The following is a 14,156-nucleotide window of genomic DNA, read 5'->3' as shown; positions in this document are numbered from 1 at the left end:
AACAGGCACATGGAAAGATGCTCAACATCACTAATTATTAGAGAAATGCAAATCAAAACTACAAGGTACCACCTCACACCAGTCAGAATGGCCATCATTAAAAAGTCTACAAATAATAAATGCTGGAGAGGGTGTGTAGAAAAGGTAACCCTCCTACACTCTTGGTGGGAATGTACTTTAGTGCAGCCACTATGGAAAACAGTATGGAGGTTCCTCAAAAAACTAAAAATAGAGTTTCCACATGATCCAGCAATCCCACTCCTGGGCATATATCTGGACAAAACTATAATATGAAAAGATACATGCACCCCAGTGTTCATAGCAGCACTATTTACAATAGCCAAGACATGGATGCAACCTAAATATCCATCAACAGATGAATGGATAAAGAAGATATGGTCTGTATACATAATGGAATACTACTCAGCCATAAAAAAGAGTGAAATGATGCCATTTGCAGTGACATGGGTGGACCTAGATATTATCATACTAAGTGAAGTAAGTCAGAAAGAGAAAGACAAATACCATATGATATCACTTATATCTAAGTGGAATCTAAAATATGACACAGATGAACTTATTTACGAAACAGAAACAGACTCACAGACATAGAAAACAAACTTATGGTTACCAACGGGGAAAGGAGGAGGGGGAAGGGATAAATTAGGAGTTTGGAATTAGCAGATACAAACTACTATATATAAAATTGATAAAACAACAAGGTCCTACTGTATAGCACAGGGAACTATATTTAATACCCTGTAATAAACCATAATGGAAAAGAATATATATATATATGTGTATATATATATTTATATATATATATATATATATATATAACTGAATCACTTTGCTGTACAGCAGAAACTAACACAACGTTGTAAATCAACTATACTTCAATCAAAAGAATAAGAGAAAGGCGTATGTAGCATGTTGTCCCCAGAATGAGCTCTTTATCACTCCATCCTTTTCATCATTTTCTCCTTCTTAAAGATAATACTTTGCATGTTTGTTTGTTTACACATAAAACATACCATGGTACAGAATTCAAAAGGTACAAGAGGTGAGGAGGGAAAAGGAAGTCATCCTCCCTATTTCTCTGCCATTCACCTCCTCTCCCCGTTCCACGTTATGCTCACTGTTGTCGGTGTTGCTCTTTGCTCCTGGTAACATATCTTGGAGGCCATGCCATATCAATGCCTGTGACACAGTATGAGCACATCATAACTTATTTTAACCAGTCCCTTGTTGATGAACACTGTTACCAATTTTTTGCTATTAGAAGTAATGCTACAATGACTGTCCTTGTGGCACCTTTGCTCCTGTGCAAGGAGAGCTGGAAGATGTATTATGGATGGATTAGATTCCACTTAGATATAAGTGATATCATATGGTATTTGTCTTTCCATCACATAATCCTGCACATTTATGGGCAAGGGCAAAGTGGAGTCATCCCAGCCTCCTTTTCCTCTTATCATAAAACCCTACATGGCCACATCTGTGTATCCCTTTCCCACAGATCCCCAGAAGGAGAAAGAGGAATCTCAAGCACTTTATGCCATCTGCCTCCTCACGGTCTCTTAATAAGCTTGCCTATTTTTGAAACCAACTGAACTAAATGAAAAGCACTAGACAGAGCAGGGGACAAAGATGATGAGCTTTTCCAGAAACAGCGGACTGCTCAGATACTTGGAATATTTTTTTCCTGCCCACTGTATGCACGCTGATTGAGAATATCAACAAAGGAGTTCTCAGAAATTATGAAAGAGGAGACTTATAATCAACAAAAAACTTACCATGAAAAAAAAAAAAAAACTTAGGGCTTCCCTGGTGGCGCAGTGGTTGAGAATCTGCCTGCTAATGCAGGGGACATGGGTTCGAGCCCTGGTCTGGGAAGATCCCACATGCCGCGGAGCATCTAGGCCCGTGAGCCACTACTACTGAGCCTGCGCGTCTGGAGCCTGTGCTCCGCAACAAGAGAGGCCGCGACAGTGAGAGGCCCGCGCACCGCGATGAAGAGTGGCCCCCGCTCGCCACAACTAGAGAAAGCCCTCGCACAGAAACGAAGACCCAACACAGCCAAAAATAAATTAATTAATTAATTAATTAAAAAGGGAAAAAACAAAAAACAATTACTAAAAAAAAATATATATATATATATACTAAATATTAAAAAAAAAAAAAGAACTTACCATGAGCACTTGAGTCTTGAATGTGAGCTTTTAAAAATCCAGTTAGTGAAAGAAAAAAGAAAAGGTTTGTTCTTTGAACCAAATCATAGATTTTTCTCAGGATTTTGGCAAAGAAAATTATCGCCTCGGTTGTGTGGGCGCCTTTGCCAGATTGGCTGTGCCTCTGGTGAACAACCGAGCCTATTGAATCTTCCAAGTCTCCCATAATCAGCCCCTCAACCTGAGGAAGATTGTCTGGCCTGAGCAGCACCTCTTGCCTATTGGAATAGAGAAGGAGGGTCATGCTCACGCTTCCAAGAATTCACCTGCCATCTTCTTACTGCCCTGTGAAAGGACTATTCTCTCTCCCACTACCTAACATTCCTATGGTCTGGTCAGAGCTGAGGAACAAAGAAAGGCAAGCACACACCACAGTCAGCTGAAGGGAGCCCCTCTGGTATCTGTGAGCTTCGTTTTTACTAAGATAATTCCTTTTCACTGAAGTATAATTTGCATACAAAAAAGGCCTATTTTTGGTGTACGTATGTTTTGATAAATCTGTCACCTGTGTAACCACGACCACAAACAATCAAGATATCACACATTTCCACTACACCTAGAAAACTTCTCTCATGGCCAGTTGTCAACACCACCCCATCCCACCCCAAGCCAGTCCCAGGAAACCAGTGATCTTTCTCTTACTATAGATCACTTTTGCTTGTTCTAGAATTTCGTATAAATGGACTCACTTAGGAGTCATGTTGTTGCATGTATTAGTTTTTTCCTTTCTACTGCAGAGTAGTATTCTTTTTTAATGCATATCCACACTTTATTTATCCATTCGCCAATTGAACAGCATTTGAGTTGTTTCCAGCTTGGGGCTATTGTGAATAAAGCTGTTATAAATATTCACGTACAGTCTTCTTGAAGACACATGTTTTTATTTCTCCTGGGAACATTCCTAGGAGTGGCATTACTGGGTCGTACAGGCTGTTATGTTAATTTGATAAGAAACTGCCAAGTATGTTTGTATTTTACAAACAGGCTGTGTCAGTTTACATTCCCACCAACAATGTACAAGAGTTCTAATTGCTCAACACCCTTGCCAACACTGGGTGTTGTCCATCTTTTTTAGCCATTTTAGTGGATGTGTAGTAAGCTCATTGTTTTAACTTAATTTGCATTTTCCTGGTGACTAATGATGTCAAACATCTTCTCATGTGCTTATTTTGGCCATTTGCGTATCTTTCATGAAATCTCTTTATGTTTTTTATTGGGTGCTTGTCCTCTTAATGAGTTATAACTGTTCTTTATACATTCTGAATAAGTCCTTTGTCAAATAAATGTAATGTGAGTATTTTCTGGGACCAATTTTGTATTGTCAGCAGCTAGTACTGTGCCTGACACAATATAGCAAGTGGCCAGGTCATACTGAATATTAGAAGTTATCATCGAGCAGAAAATAGCATTTGTAGAGGCCAACACTACCAACTCCAAGAACTTCATGGAGAGTCTCTGAATCCACACAGCCCCTTTCCCTCCCTGATAATTCAAGGGGAGGACTTCCCTGGTGGTGCAGTGGTTAAGAATCTGCCTGCCAATGCAGGGAACACGGGTTCAATCCCTGGTCCAGGAAGATCCCACATGCCACAGAACAACTAAGCCCGTGCGCCACAACTACTGAGCCTGCATGCCGCAACTACTGAAGCCCGTGCGCCTAGAGCCCATGCTCCACGACAAGAGAAACCACCACAATGAGAAGCCCACGCACCACAACGAAGAGTAGCCCCCGCTTGCTACAACTAGAGAAAGCCCACAGGCAGCAACGAAGACCCCTCACAGCCAAAAAAAAAGAAAAATAAATTCAAGGGGAGATGGAAAAAAGAGACCAGGAAGCAACAGGTGTTTGACACCATACACTGTACATTTATTTGTCAATATTGATTCCATAGTCGGAATAGGAAGCCCAGTTAGGATATCAGATATACTCAGCTGGGTCACATCACGTATACATCTGTGTGTTTATGCTTATTCCTAGATTCGTGCTGAGACAATTGCCACTTATGCTCTCTGTGGCTTTGCCAATTTCGGTTCCCTAGGAATAGTGATTGGCGGACTCAGTAAGTGAAAAGAATATTCTCCAACAACAGATATGATATAAACATGCTTCCAATCTCCATGTTGCTCTGTAACATTATTTGTGTCTGAAAAAAAGAGCCCTGCAACAGCAGTAAGTTCTTTCGGGTCTATTTTTTACCCCTGCTCTGCAATGTAGTTTTCCCCATGTCTATTCAAGCTAATGTCGGGAAAAATTTGCTCAAATGTACAGGTGTTACTCCACTCAAAGATGACAAATAGATTACACTTTGTATGCCAATTCCAGTAGATTTATAATGACCAGCTGGAGAAGGATTCTGAGGGGCAGTGGAAATTCAATGGGAAAATGCCGTGATTAATTAATTCTATGCCACCATGGGCAAAGAAGGAGATGGTGACAGATGAGTTGCAGATATTTGGAATCCTTCCTTGAAACCCATTTGCCTTGTCATGCCCTCATGAACATACTGTGAGTTCTCCTACACCAGAGAAACTTCTCTGGACGTGGAGCTCATCACTAAGCTCTTGAATCTTGAATTCTCCAGCTCAGTTTAAAAAAAGAAAAGTCAACGGACCTGAGACTCCAGCCCCAGAACAATTCTCAAAGGCTGGGAACTTGGAATTCTAATCAATAGGCTCAACATTAATCTGCCATGCTTGCTTCCACATTTCCCAGCATCCATAGCTCCTTCCAGAAAGCGTGACATCGCCGCAGGAGCAATGAGAGCTCTGATTGCAGGGACCATCGCCTGCTTCATGACAGCCTGCATCGCAGGTACTGCATTGCGTCCTCTGTGTCCGGTCTCCCTGTGCTCAGAGGATGGCAGCTTTGGGGGGACGGTGCCTCTGCAGAGAGCTGAGAGGCAGAGCTGCCATTAAGCAGATTGTGAAGTGAAATGTGTGGAGCATGGTGGAGAAGCCAAGAATAGAAGCAGAGTTCAGTGACTTCATTAATTAAATAAGCAGCACTCTGTTCCACTTCCAGGCATACTTAGCAGCACTCCTGTGGACAGCTGTCATCACATTTTGGAGAATGCCTTCAACTCCAGCTTGGTTAGAAACACAACCGATGTAGTATCTTGTTGCCAGAGTCTATTGAACAGGTATTGTATTCTTGATGATAACTTCTTTATATCCATCGTTAATAATAAAAATAGACCAAAAGACCCCAACCACTTATTTTTGTAACTTCATAACTTTTAATATAAGAACTTGTGTGGCAGTTCTAACCACCTTTCATCTTGACTAACTAAGACTAGAAACCATAGCACTAACCAGTGCTGCTCCAACATTTTAATATGCCCCCAGCTGTGTATTAGGTGTTTTGTATGAATTAGCTCACTTAAACCTTGCAGCCACTGTATAAGTTAGGCACTACTGCCTTTTTAAGCATTAGATAAAATCTGGGCTTGGGGAGGCAACGTCACTTACCCAAGCAAAATGAGTGCAAGCAAGATCAAGATAGAATGACCCAAGAAAATTTGGGTCTTTCTGCCCATAGAGCCCATGCCCTAGTAGTTACTAGGTACTGCCTCCCTTTCAAGGGTATCAAGCAATGCAGGCTTCCCTGACAACATGATGATAGTGATGCTACAGTGGATGAGGGGCCATCAGTGACCCACGCCAGCCACCCCCACTCCGTACAGTCTCTATCTTCAAAAGCAGTATCACCACTCCATCTGCCCTTCTTAATGTGCACGTGTTTTTATAAGGATTGCTTCTATCCTTTATTCTTTTACCCTAGAGGAAATAAGGTGAGCCTTTCAGGCCAAACAGGATTTAAGAGTCAAAACTACTTCTCTGGTGCCTCTGTCCTTAACCCACCCTAACTGGAATGTGAGGCAGGATATCAGCTTCTCGCCCTATGCAATCTCTAATGTGTCATCTTCTGCTCATCTACTGTTTCTGTTTTCTAAGGCTCAACTAACTGTTTTATTCTACTTTTCACCAGCACTGTTGCCAACGGTCCCGGTGAGGTCATCCCAGCAGGAAACCATAGCCTGTATTCTTTGAAACACTGCTGCAATTTGTTGAATCCACCAACACTAAACTGCAGTTGGATTCCTTTTTGAGTACAGCCACTTCTCCAACAGAAAAAATGTGAAAAAGGTTTTGGAATACCTTGAGTAATTTATTTGTGATTTCATTTTTGTTCATGCACAAGAGTAATTTTTTTTAATCCGTGTGTAAATAGTTGACTTGTGTTTGTGTGTGTGTGTGTGGTGATGGTGGTGATGATGAAGTAGGGACCTAAATGCCCAAAGGACTCTTTATCTCCGAAGTACAATATACTAGGATATTTCTAATTATTGATCATTTGTATCATATTTTTCTTGGAACTTACTGTGCCCTTTCAGTATTTAGACTTTATTTTAGAAAAAATATATTTACGTGTCTTTTCCCTCTGTTCTCTATGTTCTGGTGTCAGCCTTCATAAAAGCCTGTGGAATAGTGTGTCAGGCATGCCAATTATTCATATGCTGGTTCTCCTTTGTTTGCCATAGTTATTATTTTTCTTTCTCACTCTTTTTTCTCTTTGTAACTGTTTGCACTTTTCTATTCTATTTTATTCCTGAGAGTTAATTAAGTTTCTTCCTTTTCAAATTCAAAAATTAATATTCACTTCTAATAAAAGTGGCAATTTTACACTCACACACACACACACACACAATTTTTTCTCCACCCTGTTCACCCCAGCTCTCTTTCCAGTACCACACCCTGAGATTATTGTTAATGGTCTAGTACATGCATCTTTCTCTAAACACATAAAAATGTGGCAGATTTGTTGTTTCTACACAAGTAGAATGAATCTATTTACATATCACCTTCATCTTCTTTTCACTTGGAGTGTGTGTGATTTTATGTAAAAGAGATAATATACACTCTGGGGGAGGGAGGGAGTTAGAGGTTTTATTTTCTTTCTACTTGTTTCCTTCTTCCTCTCCCCTGCCCCATCACATCCAGGTAAACCAAGCTAAATAACCCGATGCATCATTTTCTGTACCTTTTTTATGTTCTGGTCATATTTTACAAACATATCCATCTATTGAGGATTGGAATGGTAGTTTTACAATACTGGTATTACTCACATTTTTATGTGGTTTACTTTTCTTCTATAACAATACATTGTAGATATTCTAGTCCACTGGCAAACTTTAACTATTCTTTTCAAAGGCTTCATAATAGCTCATGACATATTACATATATGTATACTAGTCATTACTCTATGGACAAGCATTCACTTTGTTTTCAGTTTTTTGTTTTTGTTTTTGTTTGGTGTTTTTTGGTTTGGTTTGGTTTGGTTTTTTGTTTTGTTTTGTTTTTGTTTGTTTGGCAACTTTGAACTGTGCTTGTCAGTTTATATATCAGTGCTTTCATTTTCTATAGCAGTGTTAGCTGATCAAAATATAATGCAAGTTGCATATAATTTGACATTTTTTAGTAACCACATTGAAAAAGTAAAAAGAAACTGGTAAAATTAACTTTAACAATATATTATTATTATTATTATTATATATTAGTAATACATTTTTTCAATGAGATATTTTATATTCTTTTTATTGTATTAAATCTTTAAAAAATCTAGTGTATATTTTATACTTAGAGCTTATCTTGAGAAACTAAATTTTCATTGGCAAGACAATCTGTAATTAGATCTCATAAAATTTACAATTGAAAAATAAATTTGCATAGCCAGGTTGTTCCAGATAATACCTAAAAGTTTTCCAATAAATGAAATTAGTATCAGTTTTTAAATTTTAGTTCCTCAGTTCCATATATGAAATAGCTCCATATTTCAAATATTCATGATTAACATAATGGACAATGAAATTTTATAGGATGATTTCCTACATGAATTGAAGTGTGTGTATATATTTGGTATTAATATATGTTGCCAGACCGCTTCTTAGAGAAATACGCTGTCTTAATTTTCATCTGCTTTGCAATATAAATTTTCTGATGTGTTTTATTCATCTACTTCCGTGAGTATGTGTGATATTTCCTTTTAAATACTATATGTTCAGATAAGTTGCACGCTGATTTCTTTTTTAATGTTTGAGGGACGGAGATATTATTCCTGAGCCATATTATGGGAAAGGATAGTAAGGGTAGGATCAGGCAAATCAGCTGGTGAGCACTTGAGGCTCGTTGCCTCCAGAAACTTTATCAATCCCCTGTGAACATTGTGAGTGGCTCTGGGCTGGCTGGAAGTTTCCCTTTTCCCAGTGAAGCCAGTCGATGGAGGGTTTTGGTGGACGGTGATGTCTTCACTCTTCTTTGGCAGACGTAGAAGCTGGAGGGCTCTTTGTTCCTCACAGTTTATCCTTCACCCTGCCATAGTCTTCTAAGATGTCAAAGATGGAGTGTCTGTGTGTTTCCTCGGTTGTCACCTGAGGTCACTTAGTGCTGACAGCATGTTGCTGTCAGTCTGTGCACCCTGACCTAGTTTCAAGCCAAGGCTGTGAAATCTACTTTGAAGAATTCTGCACTGTCTTGTCTGTCTATGAAATCCGAAGTCCCTAGCCGTCTTTCTGAGTCTATCTTTCACACTGACACAGTTTTCACTAATCTGAAAGCCCTTTTTTATTTTATTTTTTAAACATCTTTATTGCAGTATAATTGCTGTACAATGGTGTGCTAATTTCTGCTTTATAACAAAGTGAATCAGCTATACATATACATATATCCCCATATCCCCTCCCTCTTGCGTCTCCCTCCCACCCTCCCTATCCCACCCCTCTAGGTGGTCACAAAGCACCGAGCTGATCTCCCTGTGCTATGCAGCTGCTTCCCACTAGCTATCTATTTTACATTTGGTAGTATATATTAGTCCATGCCACTCTCTCACTTCGTCCCAGCTTACCCTTCCCCCTCCCCGTGTCCTCAAGTCCATTCTCTACATCTGCATCTTTATTCCTGTCCTGCCCCTAGGTTCTTCAGAACCATTTTTTGAAAGCCCTTTTTTAAATACAGTTATGAGTCCAGTTATGAATGTTTCCTAATTTCAATAAAGATGGAAGTTTGCTTTCCAACTTTTTATTCTCCTTGTTATTTTCCATTGGGTTGCAAAAGGGGAGGGGGTCAGAAATGGCATTTCTCTCTCCAATCCAGAAGCTATAGTTATAAACAAATTCTCTGACCTTACAGAAGACTTAGGGTCTCAGCCAAAAATAGTTGGAGTCATGGAATATGGAAATTTTTCTTTGATTTTTCTTTCTACTGGTAAAATAGAACATCCAAGCAATTAGGTCTGAGTGAGAAGGTCTCTGTAACTACACAGATTACTAACATGCATCATTTTGAAAATGCTCCCACCTAATTGCTTTCATGTTTCTGTGGTTTAGTTAGGCTGGTAGGCCATCGTGAAGAGCTTAAGATGTGCACCTGCCCAGTGAGGCTGACTTCCAATTACAGAACGATTCCAAAATTGGGCATGCTTATAAAGAAGGTATTGAAGGACACAGTGTGCCAGGAAGGATTAAACTACTCTGAATGTACTGGAGCAGGGGAAGCGGAGGCGATCATTCACATTTTAAACAGGCAGGAGCACAGGATTAAAGAAATCCTTGGTACATGTGCACCATATGAGGCTAATGAACCACGTGGTCCTAAGAAAAGCTACCTTTTTACAGCCTGTTACTTAATAAAAGCAACTTTGTTTTAAGCTGAAGCAGGAAGAAAAGTGTACACACTTGTCCATTCTTTTTCTGGATCACAAGCTTATGATGATGAGTGTATTTTCCTTTTTATTACAAAGGCAATGTGATTGCCCCTGGATGTAGAGGGAGTTCTTTCTACTCTGGTCTTTAGTAGACTACTTGGCATTTCTATTTCAAGAGACTTTAGAAAGTAAATGATGGATCTGCACCAAGCCAGTTCCTCTACTCACTATGCCTTTTGCAAAATAGGAAGACAGTGACTGATACAAGGGGTACAGCCTATAGCCATGGAATAGAGAAAAGCACTCAAATGACAATCTTGAAATTTAGTCCTCTGGCGACTGAAAACCAACCACTTTATTTTTTCTTTCTTTCCTTCTTTTTTTTTGGCCGCTCTGGAGTCCTAACCACTGGACCGCCAAGGAATTCCCCAATCACTTTAGTATGAGAAACCAAGATAAGGAAAAAAAACTGATGTCTTACAAGTCATGTTTACATGAAGAATCAGACCCGTATCTTCCATGTACTGGGCATGCTTCCAGTAACACTCATAAAATAAGAGGACTGTAGAATCCTAAGTCACTCAGAAATGCCTCATCTCCTTCCACTCTCCCCCCAATCCACTTTAAGTCATGTAAAGCCACCAAATCTATAAATTACTATAGCTAAAAGGAGAATTAGGGCAATATTCCCTGGTCTAATCTGAGTTCCTTCAACTGCAGAGTACCTACCTCATTTCATAATTGTTAACCCATATGTCTGTCTGACCCACTAGACAGACTACTAATTCCTATGTATCTCCAGTACTAGTGCCTGACATCTAGCAGACATTCAGTAGATGTTTATTCAATGAATGAATGAATGAATATTGCAAAATGACTAACCTTCACATAAGCAAGAATAGTTAACTGGATCACTGTTAAAACTTTTTAAAAATATCATCCAAAAATGCATACTCAGAATAAAAATTGCAAATGATATGCCAGTGTGTATAATGGAGAAATTGGAAATCTTCCTCCCACCTCAATCTCATTCCCCATAGTTAGCCACAGTGAACACTGGTATCACTGTTAATTTTTCTCAGTATATAATAAACTATACAGTAATTATAACTATCAAACTGGAGTGAATGAATCTTCTTTCAAGCCCAATGCCAGAATTACTTTCACCTTCTATTTCTTGGCAACATCATGCACATGATTTTGCTTGTCTTACAGCATTAACTGTCCTGAACAATGATTAGCAAATGAAGTTCAAGCAACTGGTCTTCCTGATAATCTCTGCAAGGCCAGTTGGCAATTCAGTAGTGTTATCTACCTTGAAGCTAAATGGAATCATTAAAAGCATCTCAATACCCAACATAAATAGGTGTACTTAAGTAACCAGATTCTTTCTGCTTATATGAGCAATTGTTCTGCTATCATATTTGGAAAAGCTCTTATAGGAAACGGGAAACCACAAGCTGGTTGCCACTGCTGGCAGGTATGAAATATGATTCAGCAGCTAAGCGTCCATCTCTGGACCTGAACTGTCAGTGTTCAAATCCTGGCCCCAGCCACTAGCTCCATTACCTTAGATATTTATGTAACTGCTCTGTGCCTCAGTTTCCCCATCTGTAAAGTGCAAACAAACACATCTCCTCCCTCATATTTTTGTGAGAATTAAGTAAGTTAAATCATGTAAAGCACTTAGAAAAATGCCTCACAGAGAAAGGCTATAAAAGACACTTTTTCTTCATTGAGGTATCATTTATATACAATAAATGTACGATTTTAAGTGTACATTTTGATGAGTTTTGACAAATACATACATCCATGTGACCATCGCCCCAATCAAGATGGAGCACACTTCCATCATTTCAGAAAGCTCCCCAGTACCCCTCCCCAGTCAATCTCACCCCCACGCTCCCATACTCCCAGGCAAGCCTGATTGATTTTCTTTCCCCTAGAGATTAGTTCAAATAAACGATTCGGCTAGAACATCATGTAAATGGATTCAGACAGCACATGCTTTTTTGTCTCTTGCTTTTCTCATTCAGCATAATGAATTTAAGTTTTATCCAGTAGGTCATTCTGTTTTTATTGCCAAGTATTATCCCATTGTATGACTACACCACCATTTATATATCACTTCTACTCTTGATTGACATTTAGGTTGTCTTTAGTTTTTGTAGAATATTTGCTTTTGAGAGAGATTTCTATTTGCCACACACTCTTTAGGAGTTTCGGAATATCTTAAGCTTCAGAAATATAAATTGGAATGTGAAGAAGGCATCGTTTACCACATGGGGGTTTGCTCCTTATCACCCTTCCTCTCCCTCATAATCTTGCTGAATCTTTTCACTATATGTTGTTCTTCACAGGGATTTTCAAGATGGTGGGCTTCAGGCCGCAGACTGGAAGACCAGTGATGACTGAGCCTCAGTGAGGAATAACTGAGAGACTAGAGCACCATGAGGTCACTCTTGGTTGAATAGAATGTTGATTAGCCTGCTCCTACATACCGCATGATGGCACTTTCACTTGTACTGCATTCTGAGAAAAATCACGGGGCTTTTCCAAGTCTCCAGTAAAAGTAAATTACCTTAACATTAACTGTAGTACAAGAACATGAGTTAAAAATAGACAAGAAATGTAAAAAACATTTTGTAGTTTGCAAGTATTGTAGGAAAGCCCAACACATATTTGAGATGAGTTTTGGTCATACCATGACAGATTTTGGCTCCAATAGCTTGCAAGGTACAGAAGCATCCATCAACTAAAAATTTTGTTACTTAGGAGCCATGATAAACTTAATCCCATTTGTGGGAAAGATTGGCCAGTTCTTAAAAGCACTTGTGCAAAACAAAGACTCAAATTCTCATTAGAATTCACCCATCAAAATTCAACGTGCCTTTTCTGAGATGGACATCTCAAACAGTTGAGAATTATTTGCTCTCTTTGACCATCCATTCATCAATGTCTGGCCATGTAAAACAGGTTATCCAGAAAGTGAGGGTTTCTGTGTATACTTAAACCAAAAAGAACCAAACAGAAGGAAACAATATGTTCTTGGGGACTCACGAGAGGTCCTCCTGTTGCAGTCTGACTTGAGTACTCTTTCCATAGCAACAGACTCCAGCGTTCTCAAACAAGGGTCAGGTGCTCACAGGAGGCTGCAGCTGGACACTGAAGAAAGTTTTTTTTCTCAAAAGTTACAGAAGTATTCAAAAAAAATTCAATCAAAATTCCATCTAAAATTGGCAGGAGGGTAGTCTTCTAGATGACCTGAAAACAAAATTAATTTCTTAAATACTCTCTCCTCCCTCTTCCCATTAATACCAGGAAAATGTTTGGGGAGAATTTTATTCAGGTTACAGTTTTTTACAAGTACCTCTGGTCAGATAGGACAGACACTGTCCAGACATCAATAGCGAGGAACAGGTCAGAGATCCAGAGAATTTCCCCAGCAGCTGGCCAGAGCCTGGGGGTTCCTGAGAGGATAAGGCAGAGATTTGGGGCTCCAGAGGTGGCTCCCTATGTTGGCCTCCTACAACTGTATAGGAAGAGGTGCTCAGAGGTGTTTTTGTCTCTACCCCTTCTCATAATACCTTTTATAAGATGCTTTATTGCAAAAGTAATCAGCCTTATTTTTGTAGAAAAATATTCAAAATCTGAAGAAGAAAATAAAAACATTATCCATATCCCATCACAAAATATAACAAGTGCTAATAATCTGTGGTATATAGTCATTCAATGTGTGTGTTTGCTTAAGACTTTCAAAATGAGATCACTATTGTGATTTACTTTGAGGCCAGCTTTTCCCTCTTAATATATCATGAACACGTTTGCATGTTGTTAAATATTCTCCTACATCATCATTTGTAAATGGCTGTTGTGCATCCCACTGTATCACTGTACCAGAATTTACCCAATCTCTTATGGTTGGCTATTACAGATGTTTCCCATTTTTCATGATTATCAACACATCGACAATACATATTCTTGCAGTCAAATCTTTGCACAAATTCATGATTGGTTCCTTGTAAGACATACAAAAATGCTAGAGACACATAGAGATTTTATCTCCCAACATAATGTTTCTTATCTTATGCTAAGTCTCAGGGCAAAGCCAAATGATCAAACTTTGAATGGACAACATATTTACAGTATAAAGCCTGTCCACCTGCTAGATTCTGCTGGCAATCAAGAAGGTAAATGAAACATGGCAGCAAGCTTGGTCTTGTGTG

General features: G+C 39.1%; 1 protein-coding gene across 1 annotated transcript in view; it reads left to right on the top strand.

Moving 5' to 3' along the window:
* SLC28A3 (solute carrier family 28 member 3) overlaps positions 1–6,340 on the top strand; it is a 57,285-nt gene extending 50,945 nt beyond the window's left edge. The window contains exons 15-18 of the mRNA XM_068553117.1: positions 4,210–4,291; positions 4,945–5,043; positions 5,254–5,371; positions 6,220–6,340. Of these exons, the coding sequence (XP_068409218.1) occupies positions 4,210–4,291; positions 4,945–5,043; positions 5,254–5,371; positions 6,220–6,340 (420 nt within the window). The remainder of the gene's footprint in view (positions 1–4,209; positions 4,292–4,944; positions 5,044–5,253; positions 5,372–6,219) is intronic.
* Positions 6,341–14,156: the final 7,816 nt, after the last annotated feature.

Source organism: Eschrichtius robustus, chromosome 10 (assembly GCF_028021215.1).
Source record: "Eschrichtius robustus isolate mEscRob2 chromosome 10, mEscRob2.pri, whole genome shotgun sequence".
In the NCBI taxonomy this organism is placed as follows: Eukaryota; Metazoa; Chordata; class Mammalia; order Artiodactyla; family Eschrichtiidae; genus Eschrichtius; species Eschrichtius robustus.
The sequence above is the reverse complement of the archived record's forward strand: the minus strand, read 5'-3'. Positions and strand labels throughout refer to the sequence as shown.